This window comes from Arachis hypogaea, chromosome 6, assembly GCF_003086295.3.
Source record: "Arachis hypogaea cultivar Tifrunner chromosome 6, arahy.Tifrunner.gnm2.J5K5, whole genome shotgun sequence".
Taxonomy (NCBI): Eukaryota; Viridiplantae; Streptophyta; class Magnoliopsida; order Fabales; family Fabaceae; genus Arachis; species Arachis hypogaea.
Genome location: NC_092041.1, coordinates 92,895,429 through 92,913,552, shown reverse-complemented (window position 1 = coordinate 92,913,552; position 18,124 = coordinate 92,895,429). Strand labels below are relative to the sequence as shown.

The 18,124-nt window shown below is 32.8% G+C and overlaps 1 protein-coding gene across 1 annotated transcript; it reads right to left on the bottom strand.

Annotated features, from left to right (window-relative positions):
- Positions 1–284: 284 nt before the first annotated feature.
- Positions 285–4,023, bottom strand: LOC112696958 (binding partner of ACD11 1). Its single transcript, XM_025749920.3, has 8 exons — positions 3,767–4,023; positions 3,539–3,642; positions 2,910–2,985; positions 2,151–2,222; positions 1,996–2,061; positions 1,416–1,756; positions 1,120–1,243; positions 285–851 (listed from the first exon to the last, which is right to left on the bottom strand). Exons 1-8 carry the CDS (start codon positions 3,998–4,000, stop codon positions 831–833), a joined length of 1,038 nt encoding a protein of 345 aa, XP_025605705.2. The 5' UTR covers positions 4,001–4,023; the 3' UTR covers positions 285–830.
- Between the last annotated feature and the right edge of the window lie 14,101 nt (positions 4,024–18,124).

Below are 18,124 nucleotides of genomic sequence, written 5' to 3'. Positions count from 1 at the left end.
GACAACAAACATCATTTTGGTCAAAAGCAGGGAGCACTAAATTTGAAATTTCAATCATTTCGCCCGCAAGGATCCAAATGACTGTGTTTTCGGATAATGTTCTAAATTGTTTGCTGATTAAACTCAATAATAAAGAATGTAGATCGGTTTACGTTATTTGAAAGATGAGTATTATTTCTTTTCTTTTCAATTCGACAGAATATTATTATTATTATTATTATTATTATTATTATTATTATTATTATTATTATTATTATTATTATTATTATCTTTTTTGTACATAATTTGAAAGAATATTTGCATTTTTACTTCAAAATATTCACCAATGGTACATGTAAAGGAAATAAAATTCTATGGACTGCAAGATTATTTCTCACAGAAATCCTTGAATGGAGGAGAAGAACAAGATATAGGTCTTCTTACATGAATACAGGCACAACTATTTTTTCCCCCTCAAAAAAATAACTTTGAATAACGAAATACAATAGCATCACAATTCACACCTATAACTATTTTTCCTTTCACAAAAAAAAAAAAAAAGAAAACAAGAAAAAAAAAGACAAAGAAATGAGAAAACAAACCCAAAAAACACCAACGCTAAATTACAACGAAGCAACAGCTAAAAATACCAGTGACAAAAGAATACAAAAAAATAATAGGATTAAATTGAATCACCATACTTGCCCATGCATCTAACAGCTGAAGGACTGAACTTGAAAGAGTGAATGAAAAAAAAAACACCACGTTGACCACACAACATGCTTTAAAGTCTGAAAGAGATCTTCATAAAGGATTTGATGAAGTCAACGTGATTTACCAAAAATTGTGGCCTAAGCAGCCACGGAAGGTTCCTGCATAATTGAACAAAATCATGTTATCACACAAGATTCCCGTCAAATAATTTAGTTGAAAATTAAAAAAAAAAAGAATGAGTGGTTGTAAATGTTTCTAATATAAGCATCAAATATGCTCATATAGCATGCAAGTATTTCTTGAATTCTTGCAGAATGAATATTTAAAAGGTATGAAATCAAGCTAGTTCTACCAGACTACCAGCACCACCTCCCTGAAAAAAAAAATATGTATTTGTCAGAGTGATACTGCAAGAGCAAAGCCAACCTTAGCAGTCAAGTTTGAAACAGCGAAATGAAACTTTTCTCTTGTTTTAGTACTGGCAACATGTCCGGCTTTCGCCACCTTGCTAAAAGCACCATTTAACCATGCCGTTCCGGCAGTCACATACCTGCAAGGGACCACAAGTACGCACTTCAACATCATTGACATCCAAATAATACAGACTATAGTTCATTCGGGTATGATCTAGGAAAAAATCTAAAATTTATTTTTCTTTAATTCCATACAGAAATCCAAGAAAATAAGCTGCAACGGAGATCATGTTTCATATTCAGCCAAACCTGCTAGTTTTGACAGCTGATCCTGTATCATTCAACTTCCTCTCAGCTGCGAATATCGCTGCCATCGTTTTATCGGAAACATGAAGCTTCTGATCCACGCTCTTCACTTTCTCATTCACTGCAGAAATTCCAACTGTCAACTTTTCTGTGAGTCCAACTCTCTTGTCAAAGGAAATGACCTTCGCCGATGCATTAGCAGTCAACTGATGCTTTTCGTCAAATGCTTTAGCTTTATTAACAGCATCTTGTCTGATTGCTGAACCTTTTGCCAGCATATTCGTAACTACATCCTGTGCTCTATTAAGGTACATTCTTCCATTGGTGGGGCTGGTTTTCCCCTCCTGAAAGGGATGCAGTAAAAAGAACATAAGCTCGGTTGGAGAAAGAGAACATGAAAACAAATATGTTGATTACTGATTAGTACTTCATCCTCAAACAACTCTTCAAAATGCAAACCAAAAGAGATAGCATGGAATAGAAATATTGAATTAATCTTCTCAACTATTTTGCAACTCCATGGCACATGCAAATCGAAAACAGCTAATCAGGAAAAAAATGTTAACTATGAATTTTTATTTACCTCGCTATTCAGCATAACATCTCCGGATGATGCTACACTTACAGCATTTTCCACCTTTTGTACTTCCTGCATAAATTTTGCATTATAAGTTCAGAAATCCACAACAATGCATCATACAAGAATATATATTATTTAAGAGTTCTTTCCAAGTTTACCTGCAACTCAGAATTCGGTACATAGTTCTCAGCTGGTGTTATACTCACAATCTGATCTACTATTGTTGCTCCCTGATAAAAGACAACAACACTTTGACTTTCAGAAGCCATAAGGTGAAAAAGCTTGTATTACATGAATTAAGTTCCCAAAACAGTATCAATGACAACATGTGACCATGACAAAAGAGTGAAAAATAGGTCAGAAAGATAAGGTATTTCTGGTTATAGACTTGGTTCTAATTTCAAGAAATTGGTCCTTTCAACTTGAAATGTCAATTATTGACATGTATATAAATGTATTTAAATGAAACATTTTTCACAACTTGCAATCTAATTAACAGAAGCTCCAAAGTGGCTTCTCGATTCTTGAGGGCTTCAATGTCATAGTTCCTTCTAGAGTTCACTTGAATTCATTTAATTATTGAGGGAACTATATCTTTATATAAAGTATAAACCAGGTTGCCCCATAATACTGTCATACAAGTGACGTTTTGTTAAACATCTATTGCAAGGTGTGCAATCTTACATCATATCCCAGCACCTATCACAGCACTTAATGTTGATGTATAACAGATATGACAAACATTATTCTACTTGAAACAAACACGACATAGTTTCTTATTTACAATATGAACCAACTTAATTCACAACCTCATAAATTTTCAACATAATAAAAAGCATTAACTTCTCAAAATCACATAACAAGCATGATTAAAAGATTTCATTAGCAAAATGATCAAAATAGCTAAGAGACATTACTGATAACAATAATGCAATTTCAAGCGCTTTGGGGTCTTTAAATGTCACAAATGCAGTCTTTGATTTCCCATGTTCACTGCAAAAAAAGAGCCACAATATAATATCTTTATCATTTTGTTATTTAGAGGGGAAAAAGAAGAAGTTAAATGCTGCAACTGCAGGAGCTGAATTCAAGCCACATATAGTTTCAGCATAGAATACTAGTTCAAATCCTAAAACAGAACATCTTAAGTGTACCAAACTTCACTTAACTTCTTAGCTGGCATTGAGTAATGCCAGAATAAATTAATAAGTAAAATAAAATAGAATGATGGTTAAAGTTACACCCTACCTTATTCAGCTTTGCTTTACTCTCAATACATCAATTAATGAAATTTAATATCAATAAATTAAAAATAAAATGTTTAAGCGTTAACTGTTAAGAGCAGCACGCCAGCACGTGATTTCTTGTCTACCTTTTGTACTTTTTCTCCCCCCCCCCCCCCCAAAAAAAAAAATCCCTAGCCAGAGGTCTTAAAAAATGGAGCTAACGAAAACTGGATTCAAGAAACCTTTTTTCTTCAAATTCTAAGAAAGAAATAAGCTAAAATTTAAGAATTTTCTGCACAGAAAATGAGAAAAGTACGTACCTCAAGATCTCAATGTGCTCAATTTCTCCGGAGAAAGAGAAGAACTCGTGAATCTCTCTCTCACCGGCTAGATCTGAGAGTTGCTTCACTTGAACCGTCCTAGTCTGCACAAAAAAAAAAGAAGAAATAAATTAAAAAAAGTAATAAAGAAGTAACGGAAACTCAGAAAAGAGGGGAAATGGATTTTGAAGAAGAAGAAGAAGAAGTTTGAACAAAGTGAGCAGTAACCTGCATTGCGATGTTTGAAGAAACAAGGGGAAGATGCTTCTTATTTGGCGTCGGCGAATGCGTAGAGTGATGGTGATGGTTTATTGGTGTGTCACAGAAGACGAAGAACAAGAACAGGAACAGCAGAGAGTTTTGTTGAATTGAACGAGAGAGAGAGAGAGAAGAGAAGAGAGAAGAGAGGACGAAGAATGTAATGGTAGGCTGTATATTGTATAATGAGTTGCCGAATGTCATTAAAAAAATTATTAATTATTTAATACGTGGAATCCTATGATTAATTGATTATTTAAATATTAACTTTAAATTTTTTTTTGTTAAAATATATTTTTGTTGCAAATTATGTGGACAAAAATGTTACCACCGAACCAAAATTGGCTAATTTTTTTAAAATGGAAATGAGATTAGTGATATATTTTAATATTATAATTTTTTGTATTTTTTAAAATTGTGGGAGATATTAAAATTAGAAGTGATTTATGTATTTTAAAAATTTTTAATTTTTTTAATTTTTGTATTCCAGATTTTTGTACCTTCTAAAACTTAAAAAGTTCAATTTTTATATCCTAAATTAAATCGTTTTATATTTGAGATTAATACTCCAACCGTCTATAATTTAAAAAAACACTACTGTTAATCAAATAACAAAAATAAAAAATAACCAAAATTTAACCATTAAATAAGTTATTATATATATGGGTACAAACATATGTATTATTTAATTTATTTTTAATATGTATTTATATTTATTATTTATTATTAATTTTACAACTAAAATATATCACATATTACTTTTATTGTAATTGAAATTAAATATTTTTTTTCCAAAACTAATGAATTTTCTCCTTTTCTTTCTCTCTAGCTATCTCATTTCTAAAATATATTATACATCATAGAATTATATTATAATATAATTATAATAAAAATATTTTTTCAAAATAAATTTAAAAGAGAGAATAGTACTTTTATTTTGGAAAAAAAAAATAAATTCATAAGGAATTGACACCTCATTTTTATTAGTTGATAATGTATTAAATATTGATTTTATATAATTATAATAAAGATATTTTCCTAAATTAGTATAATCATGCATTATTCATTGAATGCTAGTTGTAATATAATTATAATATAATTATAATAAAAATATTTTTCTAAAATAAATTTAGAAGAGAGAATAGTACTTTTATTTTGGAAGGAAAATTAACTCATGAGGAATTGACACCTCACTTTCATTAGTTGGGAAAAACTTCAGTCTTAGTATATTAAGTAGATTGATTTTATATAATTATAATAAAGATATTTTTCTCAATTAGTATAATCATGCATTATTCATTAAATGCTAATTATAATATAATTGTAATATAATTATAATAAAAATATTTTTTTAAAATAAGTTTAGAAGAGATAATAGTGCTTTTATTTTGGAGAAAAAATGAATTCATGAGGAATTGACACATCAATTTCATTAGTTGGAAAAAAATTCAGTTTTAGTATAATAAGTAAATTGATTTTATATAATTATAATAAAGATATTTTTCTAAATTAGTATAATCATGCATTATTGATTAAATGCTAATTGTAATATAATTATAGTAAAGATATTTTTCTAAAATAAGTTTAGAAGAGGGAATAGTACTTTTATTTTTGAAAAAAATAAATTCATAAAAAATTAACACCTCATTTTGATTAGTTAAAAAAAATCAATTTTAGTATATTAAGTAAATTTTTAATATTACATTTTAAAAGTAAATATTAATAATATTCAAAGGTTAACTTTATAAAATAATTAATAACGCGTCTAATGAAATGATTTTTTAATTAATATTCATACTGTTATATGTTTTGGAATAAACATTATACAAAATTTGTTAATTTATCAAAAAATATTAATATATTGTAAATTAAATTTGGCATCATTTAACAATTTAAAAGATAATCATTATAATTATCATAATGTTTGGAGACATTACTTGAAACGAAAACGAGATTATTGAATTGGACGAGTAATTTGTACACCTTTAAAAATCTTTTTATCCATTCATTGGATAATAGTGGGTACCTGTAAAAAGTTCTAATACTTAAATTAGCCAAAATTTAAGTAAGATGCATGTAAGTTGGATGTAAAATATCTGAAATATTAGGATATTGAAAAAATAGAATAATTAATTGGTCATTAATATAATGAATCTTTTATGATAATAGTGAGTGGTTATTTTTCTCATTGTAGGAGAAATTATACAAAGATGAATTGGTTCTCATTTATACTATGCTAACGGAAATAGTGGGGATGAGTTTAAACTTGTTCCTAAAGTTGGGTCGAACTTGGGTCATGAAACTCAAGTTTTGAGTTGTTCAGATATAGAATCCACTGGCTTGGCCTTGCTCTCGTTTTAGCTAGGCCTGGTTACGTAGCCTAAGTAGAGTGGGAGATCTATATTACTGAAATGGTGTTTATTGGGCTTGTATTTGTTGATCAAGGTATCAATAGTACCCCTATTCGAAGTGCGACTTTTAAGGTCGGTCTTAAAGTAAATTTTCTCATGTTGCCTTCCGGGCAATCTAGTTAAATTTAAAGATTTTACACACACACACATGCACGCAATCTCTAACACAAAGATGTTGATTACCAAGAGTTTGAGTTATGTATAGACCGAGTTAGACAGGGCTTTATCCTTTTGTTAGCTAATATTTATTATTTCTTTTACTCAATGTTTAACTATTCATATTTTTGTATTGCAGCCAAAATAATAAGTAAATCGGGTGCTTTCCATCGCTTGCAACAGGCCAAGCAATGCTGCTGCCCGTGCTGCTAAGACTACAACTTGGATATTTTTTCTATTTCAAAGCAGTCCGACTTGACTCTTCTGACTTCTTAGCAAAATTTGGTGCCTACCACTCTATTTTTTTAGAAGAATTCTAAGACATCAACGAAATTACTTTGAAGAAAAAGATATATTTTAACAGATTAATTAATTATCAAATAATCAAATACTTAACGATAAATAAAAAGTTTTTGTTAAAGACTAATCAAATAATAATAATAATAATAATAATAATAATAATAATAATAATAATAATAATAATAATAATAATCAAACATTTCATGAATAAAAAAATTTAGAGTCAATTTTATATTTCGGATTTTGATTATAAGTAGAATTTGGTAACATAAGTTATAAAGTTTAATTATACGTACATATATATGAATATAACTTGATTATATTGTCTATGAAGTTTGATTATAAAATATTAAAATTATCAAAAATAAATGAAAAAATGATAAATAAATTTCTGACTTTTTATTTTGCAAAGATTTTTGTTATTGACCATTTGAAAATATTTTTAGTCTCTAACCTCTTTAAAAGTTGGACATATGAATTCTTCTATTTATATAAGTTCGTCAGACCCAACAAAAAAGTCTGACGACGTGGCTCCCATTGTTCTAATTTGACCGTTACGAATGCGCACACACAGAGAGAGTTTTTAAAATGGGACAAATAAGTTCCCTGCTTTAAAACGACATTGTTTGATTAGTAGCCCTAATCATTCAACCAGGGGCCGTTGTGCGTGAAGGTTGGTGGTGAAAAGTGCTAATATACTGTAACAATGGATGTAACTACCTTACAAAATTTCAATTAGGGTTTTTTGTTTCTTTCTTCTTTGGTTTGATCCCAATTAGAATTTCGATGCTTGCTTTTACCCCCAAATTCTCATTTACATAACACCACAAATCCACGTTAGTTCCAAATTAATCATTTTAGCTTCGATTTTTCATCAAATTTATGGCAATAGAGAGCTCAAAAGATTCATTGAAGAACCTCAAGTACTTGTCTCTTATTTTAAAGGTTTGCACCAAAATGGAGACTCGCACCGGAAACGCTGATAAGGTACTTGTTGAGTTCATCACCGACTTGGGTCGATCTTCCGAGAACATCGAAGATTCAATGAGAAGCTGAAGGAGAACGGGGTTGAAATTAGATGGTAGTGATTCCAAGTGGAAGTTCAAGACATCGGCTATTGCGGATGATAGGGACATGGCTAAGGAGATGCAAAAGGAGATTGAAGCTGAAGCCAAAGAGAAACAAGGTGGTGACAAAGACAAAAAAATATATTGTTGAGTAAAGAATGCATTGGTTGCTTTGATTTGGTTAAGAATGGTCATATGAATCAAAGGTTTATGAAGGTTAAGAGTAAGAATGATTTTCTTTTTGATGATGTTTTGGATTTGTGAAGTAGTAATTGAGGTGTTAGAATTGGTTTTGAAATTAGTGGTGGTTCTATAACATTTGCTCAGCTAGAATGGCTTAGAGGAATGTTATTCTGATCAATAGCACTCTCAATGTTGATGCATCATTCAGTGAGCAGCAAGAGGGCTTTTCGCTCTTTAGTGACAAAGGCAGCAACTAAGACAAACGCCGTTGTTTTGAAGTACGGGGACTTATTTGACCCATTTTGAAAATTCACTCTATGTGTGCATCTATACTGCCAAGTTATCACAATGAAAGCCACATTAGACTTTTTCGTTGAATCCGACAGACTCATATGAACAAAGGGATTCATATGTCTAACTTTTAAAGAAGTCAAAGACTTAAAAGTATTTTTAAATGGTCAAGAATGAAAATATCCGTGGGACAAAAAGTTAGGAACCTATTTGTTCTTTTTTCAAAATAAATTTATCACCATGTAATAAACACATGGAACTATCATATATTATTAAATTAAAATTAATCCAGTGTCATTGATATTCAAGGAAATTATTAGTTTAATTTTATATTTACTTGTTCATATATATAAAGTTTATAAAGAATAGTTAAGTAAATATTAGAATAGAGAAAGAGTAAAGTGAATTTTGTATATTCGGAATATATATTACAGAAAAAAGAGAGGAGCTATTTATACTAGGAATAGCACTCCAAGATAACCAAGAAAAGTAAGATATTTACTAACTATAAGTAATTGACTTATATACCCTCTATACCCCCCACCCCAAACTCAGGGTGGCTTATTGTGCAGTCTGAGTTTGCTCTTGAACTTGTCAAACAACATAATGCATAACAATTTAGTTAGGATATCAGCTACTTGTTCATTGGAGGGTATATGAGTGACGAAGACTAGACACTTCATTTCATGTTCTCTAACAAAGTATAAGTCTAGCTCAACGTGCTTTGTTCGTTGATGTAGAATAGAATTGTATGCAAGCAATACTAATGACATATTGTCACAAAAAATACTTGGTGATGTAAGACAATGCTGCTGCATTTCAAGGAGTAAATTCTAAATCCAAGTTAATTATACAAAGATTGTTGCTAGTGCTCTAAACTCAGCTTTTGTAGAACTTCTACTGACTGAAGCTTGCTTGGTTCATTTCTATGAAACCAGATTAGGACCATAGTAAATGTAATAACATGTTGTAGACCTCTTATCATTAAGATCTGAAGCCTAATCAGAATATAAAAAAGTAATAATTCTTAAATCAGTTGACTTATAAAAATGAAAAGCTTGATCACTGGTGCCAGCAAAGTATCTTAAAATTCTCTTGGCTACACACCAGTGATCTTGACAAGGTTTGGCCATAAATTGGCTTAATTTATTAATTGAAAAATTAATGTCAGGTCTAGTTATAGTAACTTATTAAAGGCCTCCAACAATGCTTTTAAACAAGGTTAGATCTTCAAAGGGAGCACCTGATTGAGCTGATAATTTAGAAAAAGATATCATTAGAGTGGTCATAGGTCTAGAATCTTACATACCAGCTCTCAATAGTAATTCATATATATAATTAACTTGTCTGATTTAAGGTAATAAGATTATCAGCATGTTTAACAACTTCAATACCTAAGAAGTAATTGAAGTCACCAAGGTCTTTAAGTAATAAACTAGAATGTAATTTTGTAAGAACAAAATGCATTTCATTCTCATTATGACTAGTAATCAACATATCATCAATATAGATTAAAATATACATGACAGAATGAGCAATGTGTCTAGTGAATAAAGAATGATTAGATTTAGTGTTATTGAAACCTATAGTTTTTAAAGCTGCAGTGATAGTTAAGTACCAAGTTTGGGGAGCTTGTTTTAACATATAAATAATTTTATTTAATTTACAAATTAAATGAGAATTAAAGTGTTCAAAACCTTATAGCCGGAACATATAGACACAATTCATGTAACTATCCGTTGAGAAAAACATGATGAAAATCATATTGTTTAATTCTCCATCCCTTAGATAATGCAGTGGTAATTATGATCCTAATGGTTACTGGCTTAATGATAAGAGAGAAGATTCGATCAAAATCTACTCCAGCTATTTGAAGATATCCTCTAGCCACTAATATAAATTTATGCCAAATTATTTTTCTTTTTGAGTTTTTCTTAATAGCAAACACACGTCTACATTTCATAAGTTTTTTATTCTTTGGTAGCATGTATTATGATGTAGCAAATTCTTATATTCAGTTAACATAGCTTCTCTCTAAACGGAAGATTGTACTGCAGTCTTTACATTTTTAGGAATAACATCAGATTAAGATAGTTTAGATGATAAATGACTAACCTGATTAGTTTTAGGTGTGATCTTACCTGATTTTGATCTAGTTACCATATGATAATAATTACCTTTGTGTGATGTGGGTAGAGAGAAAGTTGAATCACCTTGAGGTTCAATTTGGATGCTTGAGATAGGAATGGTACTAATTGTGTTATGATGGTGTGTGACGTTTTGACCAGAGGTTGAAGTTTGTAATCCAGCAACTATGGTACTTGTTTTAATTGACATAGAAGCAGCCTCCAAGGGAGGTAAAATATATTGTGTAGAGTTAAGGAAAGAGGGGGGAGAATGATAAAAATTATGGATAACATTTCATTATTTGAGACAGATTTTGTGTTAGAATTATTGTGTGATGTAAAAAATGTTAGTGCAGGAAATTGTGATTCATCAAAGATCACGTCTCTTGATATTATAATTCTACCATCTATATGATTGAGGCACCACAGAGGGACATCCATCCTCTTCCATGTGGGATGGGTGGTTGTCTTGAGGCACCACTTGGTGATTGGCGTAACCATGGATATAGACAGTAGTATATGATGTTAGTATTTCAGTTTCATATGTTTATTATTGTATGATTATGTACACTTTTATATGTTTAATATTGTATGATTCCGTTGGACTTTTATATGTTTGATATTGTATGATTATGAACACTTTTATATGCACTATTATATGTTTGAAAAAGTTAAATATAATAGGTTTAATTACTCTGTTAATCCCTATAGTTTCACCAAATTTTTAATTAACTCTCTATACTTTTTTTTTTCTTTCAACTAGATCCCTACACTACTTTTAATTTTGTAATTACGTCATTTTCATGTTAAAAATATTAAAATTAACATAATGTTTTTACCAAATACATGCGGTCAAAGATTTGATTAAGTTTTTAATTATAAATACCTTCAATTTGTAAAGAAATATTCAATTAACTCTAATATTTTTTACACTAGGAAAGACTTAATTACAAAATTAAAGCAATGTAAAGATCTAATGAAAAGAAAAAAAAGTATAGGGACCTAATTAAAAATTTGGTAAAACTATAAGAACCAACAGAATAATTAAACCAATATAATATCATGGGCTTTTTTAACACACTAAGTTGAAGCACAACTAATTGAATTCATACATGGCTATCACTAGCACAAATACTACAAGTTGTAGAATTAACATAAATAACAACTCTATTTAATGTTCCCTGGTGTGGACAAATGCCCATCTAGTGCAGTACATGTCCTCTATGTGGCCCACTGATAAACCACTATTTTATGATATTTCTTATGCTCAATTGAGTGGTTTCTATCAAGTTTTTGCTCACTTATTCATATAAATTGCATGGTTTTACAATTCCTTCCTTATTCCTTAATATATGTGAAAATATGTTTCCTAGACCATAAAATTATTAATTTTAATTATCCTTTATTACCATTCGATGCCGTGATCCGTGTGTTGAGTATTTTCAGGCTTTATAGGGCAAGAATGGCTTAGAGGACAGAAAGAAAACATGCAAAAGTGGAAGGAACGCGCGAAAATGAAGTTTTGACAAAAATGGCAGCGACGCGCATGCATAGACGACGCGGACACATGACTCGCACAGAACCCAAATGACGCGCACGCGTGGACGACGCGAACGCATGCCTAGCGCAAAGTACAAGCGACACGTAAGCGTGACTGACGTGTACACGTGACAAGAAAAACTTCCAAATGACGCGCATGCGTGACGGGCGCCACGTGCAGAAAATTGAAGAAAACGTCCCCAGCGATTTCTGGACTCCTTTTCGGCCCAAATCCAAACCCAGAAAACACAGATTAGAGGCTATAAAGTGGGGGAATCCATTCATTCAGAGGAGAGGCTCATAATTCATAATTTTTAGGTTTTAGATGTAGTTTCTAGAGAGAGAGGCTCTCTCCTCTCTGTTAGGATTTAGGATTTCTCTTAGTTTAGGATTGTTTCTTCATTCTAGGTTCAATGTTCCTTTAATTTATTTTCTCTTCTATTTTTATTTTATTCTATTACTTTAATTATTTATTTTCCTAATTTGGTTTATGAACTCCATGTTAGGATTGATTTTCTTATTTAATACACGTTAAGGTATTTCAGATTTATGACTGCTTTCTTCTATTTATGATATAAATAATTTGGATTTTTTCCCTTGCTTTGGTTGAGTAATTGGTGACACTTGAGTTATCAAACTCATGTGCTGATTGAAAATTAGAATTTGCTGATTGCTTTGGATTCCTCTAACGCTAGTCTTTCCATAGGAGTTGACTAGGATTTGAGGAATCAAATTGATTAGTCCACTTGACTTTCCTTTATTTAGTAAGGGTTAACTAAGTGGGAGCAATAAACAATTCTCATCACACCTGATATGGATAACTAGGATGGGATTTCCAGTTCTCATACCTTGCCAAGAGTTTTTCTAATTATTAATTTATTTTCTTGCCATCTAAATTCCTTGTTCAAACCTTTCAAAAAACCCAAAAATATATCTGTTTCCATAACCAATAATAAATACACCTCCCTGCAATTCCTTGAGAGATGACCCGATGTTTAAATACTTCGATTATTACTTTTTGGGGGTTTTGTTACTTGTGACAACTAAAATTTTTGTATGAAAGGATTCTTTGCTGGTTTAGAAACTATACTTACAACGTGGTTATTTTTATGAAATTCTTTACTAGCAGAAATCCGTTCGTCAAAATGGTGCCGTTGCCGGAGAATTGTAAACGTATGTCTTATTATTGGTTATTGTAAATATTTGCTTTTTGCTTATTTATTTGTTTTTTGTTTTTAATTTTTATTAGCTACTATGAGTTCTCACCCCTCTGGCTTTAAGTTTGATTCCAATGTTGTTGTAAGGAATGGAAGCTATAATGAGAACAGGCATCAAGGTTGGAAGAATCAAAGATGGAAGGAGCCACAAGGATTTGATCAACCTTCTTGGCAACAACCCCCTCCAATGCGCTATGCCAACAACCACTCTATGATGCATACCAAGACAATAGTTATGGTGGACCTCTTCGTGACAACCAACCTCCACCAAATTACTATTGTCAAGAGCCATTCTGAGATGCGTACCAATATGATAGATATGGTGGACCCCTTTGTAGTTACCAACAAGCCCCACCCTATGCTTATGAACCACCTCCACAACATACCTTTGAAACACCAAACTCACAAGCCCCCCTTTCCACCAAACACCCTCATATGACCCTAACCCTTATCCACCACACCAACCACCATATGAACCATATATAGAACCACTCTAATTCCAACCAAATTACTCCCAATGACCACTACCTCCATATGCACCATACCTATATCCGTCAATCCAAGAGCCTTATGGTCCTACTTATGATACCCAAGCGAAACAAGAATAAAAGGATCGTCTCAAGGAAACAACGGATCAATTTTATGCAACTCTTCATCAACTGGAGCAAGCGATAAATCGGTTAGCTTCCTAACGTTTGGACACTCAAGGAACCCCCATGGCTTCATGTGGAGAATCTACTGAAGAACACAACATGAAGGAGAAGCTAGAAACTCCGGTGGACAGTGAGCAGCATGACTTTGTATTGGAACAATTAGAGGAAGCCGTAATCATTGAAGAAGAAGAAGTGGTCGAAGACTTAGGTGATGTGGAACGTCCATGGGAAAGCCCAGTCATAGAGCCCCCTTCTAAGGAGTTTGAATTTGATGTTCAGGAGGGTGTACAACCTCCAAGGCATATCATGGTTGAAGACTTTGAAGGAGATGATCAAGAGATGGATTCAATCATTGATGAATTCTTATCTATATTTGAATCCTCTCCCATTGGACTAGACATGGAGATTAAACAAGAAGAAGCACAACCTCCCATGCCCTTGGTGAACAATGAAGAAGAGATCGAATTGGAAGAAAGCTACCAAGAGGAAGAGGTTGATATTGAAGAAGCTTGCAAAGAGGTAGAAGTTGTCAAGGAAGAACTCAAGGGAATGGAGCTGAAAATCACCTTGCCAAAGCTGTTGGAGACCTCTCCCCCAAAGCTATCACCATCCATTCTTTCATTCAAGTGGGTAAATCTTTCATCTCTAAGCTTAATTAGCCCACTTGAATATGCTTTGCTTGAGACGGATGGGTAGCTTAGAGCTCTTTGTGGCTTTAAGAGTAAGAGAGAGATGGTTAGTGGTAAGAAATGTCATGCAAGGTTCAATATGGTTACATGCTCCAAATTGAAGTACAAAGGTTGGTACAATTCCCAATTGAACGGGTCTAGGAAGCTGTTTGGATGTCTCAGTGAGAATTTAAATTGCGTGCCACCCGGTTGGAACAATGATGATCACGGCAAGGACGAGTGCAAAAGCAAGGTTTGGGACCCCGGAGGCTATTGGAATTGCAAACATTGGTGGAGATTCCAGGATGAGTTCAAGCATAAGCAACCATAACAAGGAGCTCACCAAATGTCCAACTTAAGGACTATAACTAAAAGTGCTAGGTGGGAGACAACCCACCATGGTATAATCGTTCCTTTTTATTTTTTAATCTTATTTTATTTTATTTTTACTAGTGTTCATTCATAATTTCTGCATATTCACCTGCATTCTACATTTGCATATGCATATTGCATAAAAAAAGAAGAAGAGAGAAGTGGCAGAAAGTTGCGTTGGAGCAATGCAAAAAGTGTGCCAATCGCACAAGCACCACCACGTGCACGCGTCCCTCACGAGTGCGCGTCATTTTGAAACATTTGGCACTTCAGCGTACGCGTCAATGACGCGCACGTGTGACCTAGGAAAATCGGCTTAAAGAGGTGTCAGGCCGAAAGTTGTGCTGACTTGGTGCGGGCACTGTGCCCAAGGCACAAATTCACCCACGCATACGCGTCCCTGACACGTGCGCGCCATTTTCAAATTCTGACCACTCACGCGTACGTGTCACATGTTATTTTGGCACGCACCCCAAGACAAACAGAGAGTTATGCGCTCGCAAGGATGCCTTCGCGCGAGTAGCACAAACACAGTCACGCGTACGCGTGACCGATGCCCACGTGTCACCTTCCAATTTTTGCGACCCACGCGTACGCGTGGAGTACGCATGCGCGTCACTAGCGCAACACCACCAGACCCCTGCACCGCCACTTTTCTTATCTTTTCTTTTCTAATCCTTATTTCTTTCTTCTTTCTTTCTCTTCTTTCTTATTTATTATCCCTTCTTTTTCTCCTTCTTCTTCCTTTACTTTTTCTTCTTCTTCCCCCTTCCATCATATCTTCTTCACCTCACATTCTCCATTATCTCTCTTTGTCTCCTTCTTCTCAAGGTTTTTTTTATTTTCTTTCTTCTCTTCTTATTATTTATTTATTTTTATATTATTTTACTTGGTGTTAGAAATCTAATTGGGTGATTGTTTTCTTCTATAATTGCTTGTGGATTATTAAGGAGTTGTTTGACAATTATCACTAGTTATTTTTGGATTGTTTGCATGTTCAAATTTAATACTTTTCTTAACATATTTTACATGCATACCAAGTGTTTGTGAAAAGCCCGTATAGCATTATGAATTCTTAATTATTCTATCATTTCACTTTAATACCTGTTTTCACAAAACCCTTCCGAAATTTTATTAATTAAATATAATTGTCAATACAAACGTTATTGTTAGTTTGTTACGAGTGATAATACATTTTGGCTTTTAATGCTTGATCTACGCTACTCATGCCTTTGCCAGCATACCAATAAACATCTTGCATTTAATTGCCTCAATATATCATGCTATATTTCCATTGATGTCCTAATTACATGGAGTCGCGACCATGTGTTAACGACATTATTTTTTACCTTGGCATGATTATCACTCGTACTGTCCTTTTCCTTGCTCTATCCCTTTGAATTCATGTCCCTTTCTCTTCTCCCTTTTCAGGATGGACACCAAGAAGGGTACAGAGAGAGCCTCTAACAAGTCACCGGCAAGGAAAAGAACAAAAAGCACAAGCACTTTCAACAAATCAACTGCTCCTTCAGATACTTCAGAGGTTAGACCGGCTTGATTGGCAGGCAAAGCGAATAGAGAAGCGTAACAAGTGCCAATTTACATACCTCAAGGAGTTGCTTGTTGGTAACACCCACCTGAGGAAGACCAAAGGACACTCCGGACTCTACCTTACCTACCAGCACCGGGAACCATGACGGTCCAATTGTGGAGATGCTGCTACCAGCCCCCCTTTATTCCTGACTGATGGAACTGAGGACGGTGCCAAGCTTTAAGTGTGGGGAGGTCGGTCAGTACCTGACTTCCGGAAGTAACTTTTCTCTCTTAACACCAACATTTTTAGCTTTTCTTTTGTTAGTTAGGATAGATTGCATGTTAATAATTGCTTGCATGTATGTTTTGCTTGGTTAAAGTAATGAGTTTCTTTTCAAGACCCTATTTTATAGTATTTCACTAATTTAAATTGAAAATTTGTGATAAACTTGTTGGAAGTTGTATTTGGAACATGGTTGATAGCTAAGAACACACAACCCGTGAGATTTAAGCTTAATTACATGGTTATATTATTTAACCATAATATTTTATTCTTGTGTGTTTCCTTCTCTATAACTGCAATCTTTGCTTTGTTCCATTCTATATGTCCAATGTTTAGTGTATTTAAATGCATGCATATGATTGAGGCCATTATTTGTTTTTGCTCACTTATCCCAAATAGTCTACCCTTTTAAATCACCCTTGTTAGCCACTTTGAGCCTTTTAATCCCCATTTATTCTATATCTTACCACATCACTAGCCTTAAGCGGAAAAATAATTAAATTACCTGAATTGAATCTTTGGTTAGCTTAAGTTAAGGATTATGTATCAATTAAGTGTGGGGAACTGTGGAAACTTGGGTTGATAAAAGTGTACAGTGTTCCATTGACAAAATATTGGGAATTTGGATACCTACTCATGTGAGACCAGAAAAATTAAAAATCCATGTGCACTGATATGTTATGTTTACTTTTATATTTTTAATAAAAAATAAATAAATAAATAAATAAATAAATAAAAAGAAAAAGAAAAAAGAGAAAAAATATATATAAATAGGGGATAAAATTACCCCAATGCTAAGTTTAATAAAAGATCAATGCATATGTGATACAAATTAAAAGAAAAGTTGATACATGAGTATATGATGCAAAAGTGAGAATTTTGGGTAGTTAGGCATGATTTAAGAAGTTATATAGAGTGTGTGTGTGTGTGTGTGTGTGTTTATGTGAGAGCTTATATTAGTCAAAGATTCAATTTATAGCTCACTTAGCCATACATATATCCTCACCCTTGCCTTGACCCCATTACAACTTTGAAAAGACCTCATGATGTTTGCATTGGTACATTAAATATTTGTTGATTGGTTAGATGAAGAACAAAGTTTAGAAAACATGATTAGAGAAGAGTAGAGTGAATTAACCCTAGACAATTGAGAGATTAGAGTGCATATACACTACCAGTGAGGGTTCAAGGCTTGATTCTATGTTCCCTGCTTTCATGAGCTATCTTCTTACAAGTTAATTGCTTCTTATTGTATGATTTGAATTAGTGGAATTTGATTTATATTTGTCTTGAAGAACTTGTTTACTTTTAACCAAGTAAGTAGAATCATCATAGCATATAGTTGCATTCATAGGTTGCATCTCATGAGTCTTACTTTCCCCATTCATTCTTTATAGCTTCTCTTGAACTTAGCATGAGGACATGCTAATGTTTAAGTGTGGGGAGGTTGATAAACCACTATTTTATGATATTTCTTATGCTCAATTGAGTGGTTTCTATCAAGTCTTTGCTCACTTATTCATATAAAT